Source organism: Battus philenor, unplaced genomic scaffold (genome assembly GCF_028537555.1).
Source record: "Battus philenor isolate CCGP_79_NKW_IND1 unplaced genomic scaffold, ilBatPhil1.0.hap1 SCAF_7, whole genome shotgun sequence".
Lineage (NCBI taxonomy): Eukaryota > Metazoa > Arthropoda > Insecta > Lepidoptera > Papilionidae > Battus > Battus philenor.
In genome coordinates, this window is record NW_027181737.1 from 7,653,440 (window position 1) to 7,670,882 (window position 17,443).

Below are 17,443 nucleotides of genomic sequence, written 5' to 3' on the forward strand. Positions count from 1 at the left end.
GATGTCATTACAGTATTAGTCCTGTATCATGGCTTTTCACTCGTTTCATGGAGTACAATCTAATATTTCATACGCTAAAGCATCTTAATACTATGACGATGCGGTAAATGGCCGGTATGTCTGGTTGCTTTTTTAACACGTAATTGTATGTTAAAGCACTATAATATATTTTTAAATCATTCAAAAACACCATTATGTTAAACGTCATAGAAGTGCTCATAGGTCTAACAATACGCAAGCTTTAATTGATAATTGCGTCAAAAATATATATAATTTTAGGTTATACTAATAATAAAATAAAGAATTTTACTAATTAAAAACATACAGGAAAATTAAATTAATTTTGGTAATGAATAGAAAAGTGATACTTGTTCAAGGTTTCATTTATCATGTTGTTATAAAGTCGTAAAAGGTGTAGTTGGTGACGTGCCGAAAATACATTCGCAAATACAATAACGCTTTAACGTGCGTACAACATTTAAAAATAGTTAAAACTTCCAAATATTTTAGATTAATGAATCTTTATAGGAGCTTCTTGTGGGTTCATAATCCAATGTTGAATTAGCCGAGGGCGACAGAGCTCTGGCCTCACCTAGGTGCGTGCGTCCTCTTCGACGCAAATTGAATTTATTTACTTACCGAATCTTAAAAAACCATATATGACAAAAGTACACGATTCAAAAAGCTTCTAACAAGTAGATGTTGTATACACAAAAATTTATAATAATAAATGTTATCTTGTATGATTTACCTTATCAATTTAGTATTCCAAATCTATGTGTTATCAAGTTATCAAAATTTCACTAGCCTTTTCCAATGTTAAGTATATAAGAGCAAGGCCTCCACTTCATTCATATTAATAAAGTGTTCTAACTTTGCTAGTACCGGTCTGATGTCCAGCCTTATGTACTTAATAGGTAAATCCCGAAAAGTTTACAAATTGTGTTCAAGTTATTTTTATAATCATAACGCTACGCTCTCCCTTTTAATTAATTTATTTTCTGTAAAAAAGAGAATTTATGTAAAAAAATATACTATTGTTTTAAGGTAAGTTAATTGCTTTGTATTTTTCTCACTGTAGGGATTCGAATCGAAATCTCAGAAAGAGGTTTTTTTAAAATCTTTATTTTTAATTTGAGTTTATGTTCTTGTTAGGACATGTTTACCCCTATGTGACCATCATTAATGTTCTCCGTTAAACCATTTAACAATCGCAGTGAAGCCAATCTGCAAAATAATCTAGCCGCTTCTGACTTCGGTTCCTACAAAATAGTTTTCACCGTAACAACATCGTACAGACCGCATATCAATTGCCTCGACAGCGACTTACTTTAATTCGATTCTTGGAGAAAGGGAGTAATGCGTACGATAAGTATGGAATTATTGAACGTTATCTAAGAAAACAAAGTAGTTGATACAATATTCACAACATAATTTGGTATTGCTCGCACAGTGAGGAACGATACTTTTTATGCAAGATAGAAATTATGAAAAAATGCAGTATATCAAAATATTTTCTGAACTAGCCTTTTGACTTTAGCTTACCGAGGTACATATACATTATGTAATTTCAAAGGCATGTATCGAATGTCGAAGCGACCGTCTGCTGAGGCTTACGTTAATGTAGACACTATCTGTCCGTCTAAACTCATACCGCACAGTAACAAGGCGACAACAACTAAACACCGACATGATATTCATTATTTTCATGTGACATGACATCTAGAACTATCTAGTCTAATCACCACAAAACTCGATTATGAGGTTACACAATGATAGAACATTTAGATATGTGACGATTGTACGAAGAATATTGAATTGTACTCGGTTGCAGAAATGTGTTTATCACGAAGTGCTTTAACAAATTTTAATTATATTGTGCTTTAATACATATTGAAACAAATGAAAAATTATACATCATTCGTTGCTGTTGTCTTCATTCGTGGGTTTTATGAATTAACATAATTACTTATATGTTATTCACAAATGCTTTGGTATTTGGATTACCACAGACGATTGTACAATAGTATTGTACAATACCTTGTTAAAGCGTTTTTTCGTATTTCATTTCACATTTGGTCAACTAATATCCCATTAGACGTAACATTCGTTGTAATGTTATTGCTTATGTGAATTTACAGAGGAGAAAATGATGAGAATTTAAGTTTTTTAGAACACATACATCATACATTCTTTTTATTGTGGAAATTATTGAAATCCGAAATTAGTATGTAATAGAAACATTGTAAAAAAAATAAAACATCAAAATGAACAAAATTCTTAAAAAAATTAGGCCACATCACTCCTCATTCAATATGTAATACAAAACATATATCTATCGAAGAATGTCCGGTGCTAACACATTGTGTATTATACATGATTTGGAAGCATCGACTATGTCTAAGGAAGTAACGTAGTTATTTATGCAACATTTAATATCTGCAATTACAAATTAAGTGACCACTTGGATTACGACTCTAGAATAAGGAACATGAAAATAGATACATTTAATGATCAACGTACTGAATATGATTCCTTGCAGTAACTTTTAAGACTTTAATACGAATTAACACATTTAATATACAAGTACTAACTAATAAACAATTACCTTTATAACATTACAATAGTTCGCGAATCATTTATTTGATTTGCAAATACTAGGTAAATTAAGTCACAATTGCGTACACCTATTAGTGCTTGATCGTTCTCTCTTGATAGTATGTATCGATATCGCTCAGTTCTATATCGATCCATTGTTATATAACATAGAGCTATTACAACGCTTGAGCGGTTTTATTTTTAATGCAACATACAATACAAAATACATTTTATTCTAGCTATGTAAACCTACATCTCACATAATAATTTCAATTTACGTTACTTAGTCACTCAAGATTTAACAAATACACTATCACTTCGTGTTCACACCAACGCGTCACTGGCACTTCATGGTGAATTGTTTCATGTTCGACACGGGCAATTGTTATCGAGCAAACGTAAGCTACGCTATATTTGTGTACTGTACTATTAGGAAGCTCTTTTTTTAAACAGGCAATATAAAATTTATTTTCTTATGGCGCTTAGTTAATTTTCTAGGGTCTTTTATATTGGATTTCTATGCTCAAGGTTTGTTTTAAAAGTCTGTCATGTAAGGAGGAGTTGTTTGCTCGAAAGTCAAAGGCATGTGTCAGGGCGACATAGAGGGTGTGGGTGCGAGGGTAACTGTGGTTGTGGTCGACGGGGAGAGTGGCGTGGTCACGAGCGGCGCCAGCTCGGGCTGGAGCCGCGGCCCGCGTCACACGGCCGGCTCATTAGTGATCGGCGTCTCCGCGAACTTCACCTCACGGCGACGATTCGACGGCGGCTGTAAACTAGCCGACGACGCTTGCGCTAGCAGCCGCGGCGGTAACATAGCGCGCCCAAACGGAGACTGTCGCAGAAATTGACGAGCCACCACCGGCTGCCAGTATGATGTCCCTGAAATGATATACATATATATTTTATACAGTTTAATATATTAAAATGTATTTTTAACCTTCCTTCTCTTAATTTAAATTTTAAAATTCAAAGCATATTGTTAACTAAATCTTATATTTATTGCATGAATTTTTAGTTGATCGGAAAACTTCGCCAGTATGTGGTTATTTCTTTGCTGAACTTAAAAACTAACAAAAAGTATTAAAAAAATAAAACATGATATTTCACTATCATTTCAGCCTATAGATTTCCAATAGGACCAGTTGGAAGCGGCCTGAATATAGCGTTTACCGACAACCTTAACAAAGTCATGTGACCACTTTGCAGGTGGATGTCCTACGCGGCATTTGCCAATCCGTGGTGTCCACTTCAGCTCTTTATGACTCAGGCGGCAATCATGTAGACTGTCTGGATATTGTTTTACGCCAATAAAAAAAAAAACCACTAACAGACACATGATAAACACAAGAAATAAAAATAAACTCAAAAACGCTCAAATTTCGTCATCGATGAATTTACAAAATCTTCATGTGTTTAAATGTAGGCATAAATAATTAAGTAACACGACATATACCAGACTTTTTTTCTTAGTTTTAAATCTAAAATTAAAATTGTATTGTTGAATAAATCTTATAATAGCATTATGTTTGACGTATAAAGTACAAATAATGTATAAATAAAAATAAATATACATATGTATGATAATGTAAATAAAACATCGTTAAACTTCATTTAATGAGCAACTTTTAAGTTTCTGGTCGCCACTTCTCAGCAGATCAGCATTCCGAGTCGGTAGTGGCTTACAGTTTATTATCTTAAAACAATTGACAATACAAAAGTGCGTATATGAATGTACTGTCAAACATGTTGAATAATTTAGACGTGAATAAGATATAGTATGGATCGTTACCCTTTGGAGCGGTTGTTCTTGCACGCCACGCGAGACTTCTAAGCCGGCCTCGTGTACCCTCATGAACCGCGTCGACACTAGCCGACCGTGTCAGATGTGACGGCATTCCGTCGTTCTCTCCCACTCCCGCAATGCCAAGTCCTTCGCTTACGGAATACAACTTGTGAGTGATGTCCTTTCCTGTAATTGAATCTATCCTTTAGATATGTGTTTACCAATTGGATGTTCAAATAACAATCTCGTCCCCGCCTAAGCGAAGCCGATCCAAGGTAGGATTGGAACCTTCGATCACCGAGTAGTTATAGCTTTCATCTACCATCGTACACTCCTTACTATATTACTCACACGCGTTAAGTCTACCTTCGTGCGAATACATTCGTTTAACTGACTCAGTTCCGATGAAGCTGCAAAAGTTTCCAGGATAACAGCCTTAACATCAACAGATAAATTACAAAAAAACATGTTAGACCGGTTCTCACAACGACCTTTCAGGGAGGCCTATGTCTTACAGCGAGCGGTTATCGGCTGACATGATGATATTAATATAAATTAGACAAAACGCTTCTTCGCTCACCTGTCCACCCCACTTTGTCTAGACAGGGAGATTATGCCTGGGGGTTGAGGTGTTGTGGCGTATTCTCTCACTTTGGAGCTATGTCATAAACAATCAAAAGTGCAGGGTTAAACGATGGTGGCAGATCTTAAACGGGCTCATTAAGGCTATTTTGGAGAGCTGCAAAGTGTGACTGACCGCGCCACTGCTTTTAAAGAGGCGTAAATTGCGAGGGACAAACATCCTTCACAACGGGATTGTATGGACTAGGTCCACTGCAGGTGATTAAAAGTGGCTTATACTGCTCAATAATACTCGCACTCTTCTTTCCTTATGACCTCTGTATGTTACTAGTATTAGTAATTAATTTTGATGTTTAGAAATCTGAATTAAAAAATAGATTTTTACGCATTACGTAATTTCTGAAACCGTTGATTTTGGATAGGATGTTTCGTACATCAATTGATAGCAAATAAACTATACATTCACCCATTTAAAACTTTTACACGTGTAACCAAACGTCCTGTTTACGTTATATATCAATAATAATAGTATATGAACCATATTGTTTAGTGTATTAAATTATGTATACATTAAAGTGTAACTATGTGATCAAATACACCGCCATAGTGAACATTAGAAGCTTATCATTCAACTCAGTGAGTTTGCCGTTCGATTCACACCAGTGAGTTAGTTCCATATCCATTGTGGTTACATGTCTACGCTTTGATGAGTATTTTGTGGAATCTTGTTCCCTCGTGCATTTACTAGTTTAACTATGAATACTTAGATTACTATTTTACAAAGTAAAATTATTTAACTCTTCGAGAATTGAAAATTGATAAAAAATATATATAAAAGTTTGTAACTTTTTTATTTTGGTAATTTTAACAATTTAATTTCTTTGAACAAAGATGAGATTGATTTGTAACTTTCATTAATATTGTAAGCTAGCCTTTATAAAAAATTATGTTCTCCGAGGACCTTTTTCGGTTACTTTACCTTACTTCTAAAAAGCATTTTTATCGCATAGTTAAATCCATGATACAGAGTTATAGGTGTAACAGCCTTAAAGAGAAAAATGTATAGCCTAATTGCTGTCAAATAATGCATGGACTATCCCAAGTATACATGCTATCCCATGCATACACTATCTCAAGAACAATATTTCCAGAGAGAAGAAAAAGCGTTATCAAAATTATTGTAAATACAGTAGGGATTACCACATATTAAAGTTATTGCAAATACTTTATGAGGGTTGATTATAAATAGATGAAAACTTTATAGTTTTTGTTAACAGATGAGCTAATAAACTCACTCTTTTAAAGGTGTAACACCTATAAACCAATCACCCTTTATTAGTCGTCCGGTATTTAAATTACGTTGTTTATCATTCAAAGTAAGAAAACAAGTATATTGATATCTTTACTTCACGAGACGGCCTTTGTTGTAATTCTGATGTCATAGCAATAAAAATAATTCTTATTTTAATAAATGATCTCATTATCGCAATTTGGCCAAAACAAAGTCGGCATTAACCAAGCTTTTGAAATACACGCTGTATTGCATTTGCGCTCTTCGCATTAAAATCAATAGGTTTCAGTAATTATAAAGACTATAATTTTCCTAGTAATTTCATAATATATACAGCCCAGACAGATATTTTACTGGTTGGAAAAGTCACAGAAAAAGGCTACTATATGGCCGGATTGCCTAACTGAAGAGAACCGCATTTCTAAATTAGGAATAATTCTATAACATAACGGTTATATTAATGCTGCGTTTATGTATCTGTTGATTGTTTTTGCAATTCCTCTATCACGATCATCATCATATCAGCTGATAGACATTCACTGCAAGGCTTACGTCTCCTCAAATTATCACTCTGATGATCGGTTTAGCGGTGCCCGCTTCTAACGACTTCCCGTGACAATGTCGTCGGTTCACCAAGTAGAGGGCTGCAATATATTTCCCCATTTTGACCGAGAAATCCCATAGAAGAAATCGGTCAAATACTTAGGAGTAACGTTCGACTCCCAAATAAATTTCACATCTCACATTAAGAATGTGAGGAACTAGGCTGCATTCATATTGGGTAGATTACACCCTCTCATCTGTGCGTCCAACAAACTAGCGCTGAAACACAAGTTTGACCTGCATAAGTCTTGCGTAAGGCTAATAATGTCTATGCTAAAAACGTAAGCGTCACCTTCGCCTCGTCAGTAAGGGCAGATAAGTCTACTGCTAGTGATTCAGAATCGCTTTGCCTGAAAAGCATCCGGGGCGGAGTATTACCAGAGAAACGTCAACGTTTAAGCGACCTAAATCTTCCGAACCTAACAAAGTACTTCGGTGAGGCATCGAAGACATACTTGCAAGACGCTGTACAACACCACCATCTGGTGACCCAAGGGTCACTTACATACCATAAAAGAACCCGACCATAAAAGGCGTACGCCGCGCCACGTAGTACTGGACTAATACGCACCGATCCCAAAAAAGTGCCTACATAGTGCCTATAAAGTGACTGGACACACTCAAGCAAGAAAGCCAACCGAAAAAAGGACGCCAAGAAGAACTCTGGGACAAGTAACCCGAACTGAAAGCCTGCGAACTCTGTGTTAGGTAAAATTTTGACCGCTTTGCGAGGCTAAGGTTTAATATTTCTGAATAAAGACAACATATTTCTTTGTAAAATCTCCTAATAAAATTTTACAATAAACTTCTGAATATCTTATCACAACTATATTCTTTATTATTGAAAATCTGTGTTTTTTAATTCAAAACTATTAATTACGTGGTTGGCAAAAAATCTTAGATTAAAATTAATGCATATTAACTCACCAATGAGACAATCAAGCACAACTTTAAGCGCTGGCCGATGCCGTAACACTCGCTCGAGCCGCATGCGTGGCCAACAAACACACGTACACACCTCCTCCGCAACAACTGTCACCTTTAAAAAATTATAATTTTTTTTTTATTATTGACAAATTTTTGTCCCTCAGGATTCATAATTTAACCACTTAAAACTATAGGGGCAGCGCGCTAATGGCTAAACATTTTTACAGTAACTATGCTCGAAGATTCGGAAACCTTTCTTTAGGTGGTTACTTATTTCTATTACCGGATAAGAGGTCACAACGAAGTCACTTAGGCGGAGGCTCCATGGTATAATTAAGCGCTAGGAACTCTTTTCTATTTATCTATATACAATGTTACAGGTGTAAAAGCTTTGAAGGAGTTAATGTGTAATTCATTTGGTAGTAAAATGCTTTAAGGCAATTACACCTGTATAAAGCGAATATTTATATAATAATTGAAATGCGACGGGCCAAATTTAAACAGTCTGCGGGGACAAATACTAAACAATAGATAACCTTAATATATAATTACGTTATTTATAATTTTTGAAACCCTTTTCACCTTTCATTAATTGACAGCAAATGAGTTGTTTTTCATCTCGTTCACCTTTAAAAACTTCTACACCTACAACTAATCATCATCATGTATATTAAAATATTACCACCTATGTACTAAGTTATCATGATATTTTTGGAGCTTCAGTCTTAAAGCGTTTAGGAGAAATTTACATTGGAGCATTCATTTCGCCGAGTAAAGATCAGCTAAAAACGGATTTTATAAAATTTACCTCTAAGGGGGTTAAGAAGGCGTCCATTAGAACAAAATGCATATTTTCTAAGTATAAATAATGTAGGTATGAAACCTATATAATAGCAAGAATATTTTTCTGAGATGTAAAAATTACCAAGAATGGAGTTTCTGAAATTACACCAACAAAAGACAATGCGGGCTACGTGTAGCTAGCGGGTACAGCTATAAACGTGAATAATTATTTATGAATAGCAAAAATTCTGCATTTATTTTAATAACCAGGTTTTAAGACAAGAAAGCGAAAAAACTTTTCATCAATACGAGCCGAAATTATTATAAAAATTTAAATGAAATATTCAAAATGTATTTACCTGAAAAAATTCGTCAACACATTCAACTGTATGACGAATTTACTCATTTGCATATTACAAAACGTTTCTTGTTATTTAAATTTTTGGTAAATAAAATTCTTATTTACGAAACTAAGATATGCTTGGGAATAAATTTTAAATGTTTTCGTCGATATTATATGTTGAGAGAGTTTATCGTATAAGTATTAGGGTATTTTAGAGTTATCATTGATATTTTAATGTCGAATCATTACGTAAACGATAAATAAAAATAAATGACAGTTAAAATTTTGAATCTAAAATAAACATGGTCATAATATATGTGATTGTTAATCTACGGTTTCGAACGTTGAAGACTTTTCGAAATCTTGTTTTGACAGTAAAAACATTTCTATCAAGTATTATTGTGACTCGAAATAATTTAGGACATATTTTTATTTTTACGCTGAAAATAGTAGAAATCCTGAAAGCCAACCAGATAATTTTCTTTCAACATAGTCATTATTAATTCATTTAAAACTACCAAAGCATAGCTAATGTACATTTGATAAAACTGTCATAAGTTCTAATTTGCGACTAAAAGTAAAATTAGGTTTTGTGTTTATTTAACCACGAAAGGGACGAAAATAAATTAATTTCCTTTTTTATACTTTTCCATAATTTGTTTAAAAAATAATAGTTTTTTACTAACTACGTTCTTTCTTCGCACTTCATCATTTTTACTGACAGTGATAGTAAATGCTTGAATATGATGAACAGCGGCCCGAAAAACGGAATGTGAATTAAGAGATCAACGTATTAAAAACACGAAACGGTAAGTGCTCACTGCTCGTTAAAATAATTTACAGATAAATTATTCATTTTAAACTGCATAAATGTAACTCCAATGGTTCAGGTAGATAAATCTTGGTTGTGGATCTAATCTATTATTCATGCCTCGCCTGGAATTATTTCACCTAGCTGGATGCGGAATAACAATGAGCAAAGTCACTACATTCTGTAACTAACAAATGACTTTGAAGCCTATTGTTTCTTGTGAGTGGTAAACGTTCCAAGTTCGCTAGACAGGTGATTAACTGAAGTTGATTAAAAGCAATCAAAAATAAACGTAGTTCTTGAAGTGTTTGATGATTCCGCGATAAACTTTAACCTTTATGTACGTTAACAAATGTATAATCACAAACGACCTCAATACGATAAGATTTACATGCAGAAATGGTTACCAGCGCTAATCTTTCATTTAAGTTTGTGTTCACATGCAATCCACACACGTGTGACTTAAATCCAATAAATTCTTAGACAGTTCTAGAACGTTTCTAATTTTGATTCTTAATTGTATTAACATTAAATAAATAAAATCATATTAGAAACGTTAAATGCACATATATATGCATAAGTATATATGAAAAATATATAAAAATAAACAATACTTAACACCTAAACGAAACTAGTACTTTAATACGGTAACTTGCAAGACTTTTTTTAATTATCCGTTATACAAATGCTATGTATTAATTAGCAATCTAAGGCAAGCAAAAACCTTGAAAATTGTCTTAAATTGTTTAAAATTTTTACTACATAAAAGTAAGAATTTATGGTCCTACTTATACATTAAAATATAAATCAATATTATAGTTATTTATTCGCTAGTATAAGATTAAAAAGTAAAGTACCTGAAAGACGTCATCAGATTGTTCCCGATTGGCTTCCCATTCCGGCGAATCCACGAATTGATATGGTTGAATATAATGTAAATGCGTTTCGTCGCAGCTTACACGCATTCTGTATTAAAAGATGTATGAAATTATCAGCTGTAATAACAATAATTAACTTCGTGTATTGTCATATAAATAAATAAGATATAAAAAAATCTTTATTTCATAACATTATGCGAGTTATTTTTTGTCTATTCAAATTTAAAAAAAACGCTACTTTTGAACAGAAATCTTTAAGAAATTTAAGAAAATTTTTAAACAAAAATAATCATTTTTATAGCCAGTTACTTTTCGTTTCACTTTTCTTTCCATCGAAATTAACTTGAAAATGTTATCCTCTAATTAATTTTAATTCGCTTTATGTTGAGTCTTATTAGCAACATTAAGTCAGATTTCTAAACAAAAAGTAACAATCCATAGTAACAAATGTTCGAAGTATTATAGTATACAACAGTGGATATCCTGTGTCTGAAATGATAATAATAATAAATATAACAGATAGTCATGTTACAAATGCATCTGAGTCAAATAGACTAAATATTTAGCAATTCAAACAAATCTAGTGGTGCTCTATCCGACTCAGTAGTAATTATTAAAAACAACTCCTTATCAAGGCAATGTTTAAAATATAATTAGAATAGTAACAAATCACTTTTTTTCAAACCACGTTTACTTACACAAGGAAGACTTAATCGACGATTGGTTATATGCACACGTTGAATGGTTTCTCATTGTTAAAATTAAAACATTTGTACAGTATAAGGTTTATCAAAAATACCAATTAAAAAGCCAAAAAAGAAAGTAATGAATAATTAACTCCTTAGCGTCGTTGTCATCATTTCAGTCGTAGGTCCACTAGACATACTCTAACATAGATTTCAAATAGGACCGTTTGGAATCAGTGTTCATGTAGTATATTATACTTAAATTATTTTTAAATTCCGTCAACCTTAACAGGACGTCTTGTCCTCGTGAGTGGTCATCTTACGCTGCAATTGGAATCCTAATAGATAAGTATATCACGACAGATGCGATAAAGATAGGCCCGGCAATGGATCTAATTCTTTGACCTCAATAACAATAACTGTTGACATACCGATGTAACAATTCTTAAAAATGTTTTAAAGCAAAAAAACGAAAAGACTTGAAAAAAATAAAATAAAAACTATTATCAGATATAGTTTAGATGATCGGTAAAGTGTTTAGGTTTTTGTATAAGACGACGTGAGGCAACGAATAGGGTATTTTACATAAGATTTCTTTTGCGATATATATTCTGATTATAATAATGCAGATTATAATATTATAAATATAATTATGTTCTATTATTTATTCTGTTATGTATTGTAATTCAAAAATCCTGTGTATTGCAAATTTGCGCTCAACATTGAGCTATTATATGGAGGATAAATAAAAAAATCTACTAGCTTCATACTTACAAATTTTACATCTACAATAAATACCAATTTCAAAGCGAACCCTACTAAAGAGCCTCTTATATAAGTTTTCTACTGCCAGCAGTTTTTTAACCAAGGGTTATACTATTCGTACCGCATTTACATTTCTGCAGTAGGAATGTAAATTTGAAATATTGCTATTTGTAGACTATTTACTTTTGTGAAATAATTTGATGTTTAAAATGTACCATAACGCACTACGTAATCATTTGAGAAGCATGAACGGTCTGAATTATATAATTTGTTTTTTCATAGTAATTTATTTAAAAAAAGATAATTTTTTATTATTATTTAAAGTTGTGCAAAAAATTATGATACGTTTATTATAGTTATGTAAACACACTAGATATACGGTTATATACATATATTTGAAATAATTTGCGCCAGAAACACTCGCACATAAGATGTGGCAGACATTTCGCTATTTAAAAATATGGCTCTACATGTTTACTTGCATTCCTTTCAGCATAACATTTACGTAATTATTTGCGGCCTGACTGCCCTACATAAGATTTGAGTGATTTTTTTAGTAATAATTATTTAAAAAAATAAGCAAACGACTAAAAAATTTGTATAATTTTTTAGTTGTTTTTTCATTACTGCATATTTCATTTATAATATTTACGAATCTGCTATAAAGCGTACAAAAATTTTTTCGTTAAAATGATATGAATTTTGTATTTTTGTCGCAAGAATTTTAATATCGTTAAGTAGGAATACATGCAAAAGTAATTACTTTGTATGTGCCGTAAGTTTATTTCATTAAGTTAAAACTGCAATACGGTTGTCAGCTTTTCCTATTCCCTAAGGGCTTATAAGATAATTGATAATAAAATGTTCTATGACGACCATATATTAGCAGTGTTGGCCAAGCCCAAAGTAATATACATACATACTAAATAGCAGAGGTGGCCAAGTTCCGTGCTAGATAGATTTTTAAAAATTTTTAATTTTTCTTGAGCCACAATTATAACTTATTTAAAATGTATGCAAGAAAAGTTACATAAATTTTATTTATTGACATCACATAAATAAATGTGCAAATTTTTTGTATTAAATTTAAATATTATCTAGATAATTCCTTAAAATTTATTGAGTAATTGGTTGAAAATTTTTCAGTAATTCTGTAAGAAGCTAATTAGTTAATACTGGTCAACGTTTATATTCCACGATTACATTTAAAAAATAATGATAACTGAAAAATTTAAAGCGAACTTGGGTATATTGAGAGCCATAAATAATCCATCAGAGAGACTCAGGATGGAATTCCCTGCTATACAGTTAAGGACTCGCAACGACTCTGAGGTCCATTTAATGTTTACGGCAGTTGTTATACGTGAATTCTATATATTCTATATGTTAAGAAATGCGAAAAGTTTCCTGAACTTTATCAGTAAAAAATGCACCAGAGGAGCTATTTTAGTTAACTCAATTAAAAAAATTATTTTATTACAATTTGTTAAAAATTGTTGTAAAATGATGTTTTTCATTTCTAATTAAAACGTATAAAACGGAAATTTTGTGCTCTTTAAATATATAACGCTCTTGAATTGATAGTTTGATAAATAAGCACATGATTCTATTTAGGAAAGGGAAATGCTTACAAGATCATGTAGTATTAACGACTCAGACGCATCGTAAAATTTTTAACATCGAAACTGTTTTAATTTACTAATGTAATTTCTTAAGAGGATTTTTTATTTTGCCGGTTTATACATCCGAACCTTTTACAACTCTTATGCACGTTTTTTTTATCTTACACACTCTCTAGTTAAATAATGAAATAGAACAACAAAACCAATAGGCATAAATTTAAAGCACTCGTTTTTATCAACGTTTACTACATCTAAATACCTAATTTATTGACGTTAGTCTCTTGTTATCAAAGCAAATATAGATGCCTTCATTAGCGCTCTTTTCTTTGCGTGTGACATTTCAAGATCTTAACTCAGTGATTATTCGTGTATATCACATACATTTTTTATACGATCTCGGTCAATTTTTTTTATTGTTAAAGATAGTATGTGTGCTAATGGTTACTACACTGTAAATGACTTCACAGAAAATAGCACACCATGACATAGGTGTGTTCGCCTGCAGGGTATTTCAATATTTAATAAAAATGTGTTTTTACATAATTTGGAATAAATATTATTACATAGTCCTGCAGCGCTTCTCTCGTCTGTTCTTTTCAGGCCTAAGACATTTCATCCGAACTAATAGTAGACTCAATTTGAGGTCGACATGAGATGTAATCCATCGTATGATCAATAAAGAATCATTTAACTAGGCATGATATACGTGGCATGTTTAAATACTTTGAAATTTATGAAAGAATAAGATAAACACGTTTCTTCTCTAATGTTATAAATAATTAATTATATTGCAATTTCATGTATACGTACTTTCCCTTTAAAAGTATAGACAGTCTCTCGTCGGCCGGTGTGACCTCTTCGAATGCGTAGGCCTCCCCAGGTTCCAAGCGTACTATCCTGGCTTCTCGCGTCAGCTCTTGAAAGTGCTTTTTGTTTACTTTTAATGGCTTAAACAGTTTCAGGTAGAGATCTGTTAACTCCAATGATAATGCTGGTGGAAGAAATCTGCAGAGAGCGAAAAAAGTAACGGAAACAAAGGTTTAAACACTAATTTTTGATTAATATTTTAACATAAAAACTGTCGTGTCTTGATATATATAAAATTATTCATACTTAATTAATATTTAAAAATCAAAATTTTTACATGATTATCTATTATTTACTCTGTGGAATCCATTATTGTTATATAATAATACAAGCAGGGTTCGCAGAAAGTGTGATGATGACATGACATGATGTGACATTGAGGGGAGATTGTATTTAGAAAAGTAAAATTTCATTTCATAAAAAATACTTTGAATCAAAACAATCTAGTGGAGACCACGGCACGATAGACGCGGCGAGGGTAGTCCCCCCTACTTGGTGGACCGACGACATAGTTAAAGTCGCGAGAAGTGGATGCGGGCAGCATAAGACAGGTTATCGTGGATATCTTTGGGAGTGGCCTATGCCTTGCAGTGAGCGTTTATCGGTTGATATGATGATGATAATAAAACAACCAATGATGTAGGTGAAAGTAGTGTAAATAGGTTTCTAACCTTATAATTAAGAAGACAGTGTGTATAGAGTTAACGAGTAAAAGCGCGAGACTCCAGGCGAGAACGTCCGGCGCGCACACTTCAGCACCTGCCCACATGCCCATCAGCACTGCGCCTGCCGCTGCCAACGCTCGTAGCACCAAGATGCTTTGCTTGAAGCTCTTCGGCGCGAGGAACGCCAGAGCGAAGCATAAGTTAGCCGCCTGTTCATGAAACAGGTTTCGTGTAATCATGCATATTTAAATTGACCACCTAGTCCGTAATAAGAAGAATGCCAGAAAAAACTAGAATCAGCTTAAACTCCCCTGTAATAAATATTCTAATTTAAAACCGAACAAAACGATTAGAGCCTGCAACAAACTCACACAGGTTTTTGGCCACTTTTACAATAAACTTAATAATTCTGCATTTATTATTATTATTATTTAGAACAATTCATTCCAAAGCTCTAATACCACTTGAAAAATTCTTCACATTATAATAAAAAGTTTTTGTGTAATGAACTTCTTAAATTTATAACAAAATAATTTAGACGTAGATAAGTTTAAAAACCATAAGCGCAAAATTTTTTAAACTTAACTTCTAAAATACTCGCTGCAGTGAATATTCTATTTATAATATAACGGGAGCAAACATTTTTTTTAAATATATGTGTTATTTTGTTCGATACCTTGTTAACCATTAGATAGGAACATAATTTTATTGCTGCATTGTTTTGCGTAATCGTAAAAACTTGTAATGTCCTACGCCTTTACAAACTTTTTGTAAATAGAATTTGCTTATTTCGACTCAATCAATTAATTTGGATTATCCTTGGACTACAAATTTTAACACACATTGTCATTGATAAACCACTTTTGGAACACGGGAAACGGAACTTTTCCCAAAACGTTTCGACACACATAACACGTGACGAAAATTTAAGTTGCAGATATAATCGCAAATGACTAAACGATTTATGAAGATAGTTTCCTTATACGTATGTAAATCTTTTGATTAACCTGATCAAATTGATCTAATAAATTTTTTAATTAGTCTTGAAACTGATAATTCCTTATGTAATATTTTACACATATTTTTATAGCATACGCAGAACTATGAAATTCCTCAGTGGTTTTTGCAATTAGCAAAACTTGCGGAAAATGTCATAGTATTAAGATTTATTACGATGTAATGTAAAAAAATGTGGTAACGCTTTTCAAAAAATCTCTGTTTAAGAAATTTCATATAGAGTACATGAGGTAAGGTGAGATAAAAATCATCGGGGACTAATTACTTATTAATTATTTAAGATTTCTCATCTTTCTACTATTTTTTTTGTGAACCATAGCCATCTGATAGCCATAGCCATCTAGAGCGCTTAATTTTTTTTAAAAGTAATCAAAGGCAACATTATATTCAGTTTTATTCCACATACATATGAAGAAAAAAATTTACTTAGCTGGTGACCTTTCTGGCTTTCAATAATACTGACGACTTGCTTGTACTGGTTTCAAAGAATGTGTATCCGCTAATGAATGTAATGTCGGTGTGAATACAGAAGTAGGGAAGAGAATGTTTTAGCAGTTTAGCTACAAGTTGAAAGCAAATTAGTGTAACCTGAAAGAGATCCTGCTGTGCACTAGACCACTTGGCACAGAACCAGTGGTTGTCGTGGTCGTCGGAGCTGGCGTTGAGTAGTTCGTAGTCGCTGTCGAAGGTGGCGTTGGGGCGGCTCGCGTTGTAGGCCAGCGTGGCGTTGAGCCAGGGCGCGGCGGACGGCGGCGCGGGCGCGGCCATGCTGCGCGCGCGCCCCGCCACCACCCGCGCGCCCCCGCCGACACCCGCGCGCGCCTCGCGCGCCTTCACGCGCTTCTCACTCGTCCACACGAGACGATTCAGTTGCGCTCTGGCCTTCAATATTACCAACTCCATCCCCGCACACTGCGATCGCGTACTGCCCTTATCTGTACTTCCTTCCTAGAACAATTTACGTTGCCTGGATCATTATCATATTTTATGCTCGTTTCCCTGTAATAGTTGACAGGAACTTATCATTTCAAAATTGAAATTTTTATATTATTTTTTTGATGAACCTTATTAGAACGCTCAAGGTCACCCAGTGAGCAACGGAGAGGACTATGCTTAGAGTTCCGTTGTGAGATCGATTGAGAGATCCAGGAGATTCGCAGAAGAACCAAGGTCACCGACATAGCTCGAATATTTGCTCGTATGAAGTGGCAGTGAGCGGGAT

The 17,443-nt window shown here is 33.3% G+C and overlaps 1 protein-coding gene across 1 annotated transcript; it reads right to left on the bottom strand.

Annotated features, from left to right (window-relative positions):
* Positions 1-759: 759 nt before the first annotated feature.
* LOC137930975 (blood vessel epicardial substance-like) lies at positions 760-17,124 on the bottom strand. The gene is made up of 8 exons (XM_068774353.1): positions 16,810-17,124; positions 15,211-15,413; positions 14,483-14,677; positions 10,579-10,687; positions 7,785-7,896; positions 4,384-4,567; positions 2,609-3,485; positions 760-1,001 (listed from the first exon to the last, which is right to left on the bottom strand). The coding sequence occupies exons 1-7, from the start codon at positions 17,122-17,124 to the stop codon at positions 3,296-3,298; spliced, it is 1,308 nt and encodes a 435-aa protein (XP_068630454.1). The 3' UTR covers positions 760-1,001; positions 2,609-3,295.
* Positions 17,125-17,443: the final 319 nt, after the last annotated feature.

What these genes read in the sequence shown, in the direction of transcription:
- LOC137930975 (XM_068774353.1), bottom strand. Translation starts at nt 17,124, where the DNA reads ATGGAGTTGGTAATATTGAAGGCCAGAGCGCAACTGAATCGTCTCGTG. An exon ending in AATCTGATGACGTCTTTCAG is followed by an intron (nt 7,897 to 10,578) that starts GTACTTTACTTT and finishes AATTTTTTAAAG; the next exon opens with GTGACAGTTGTTGCGGAGGA. An exon ending in ACAACCGCTCCAAAGGGTAA is followed by an intron (nt 3,486 to 4,383) that starts CGATCCATACTA and finishes ATATATGTATAT; the next exon opens with CATTTCAGGGACATCATACT.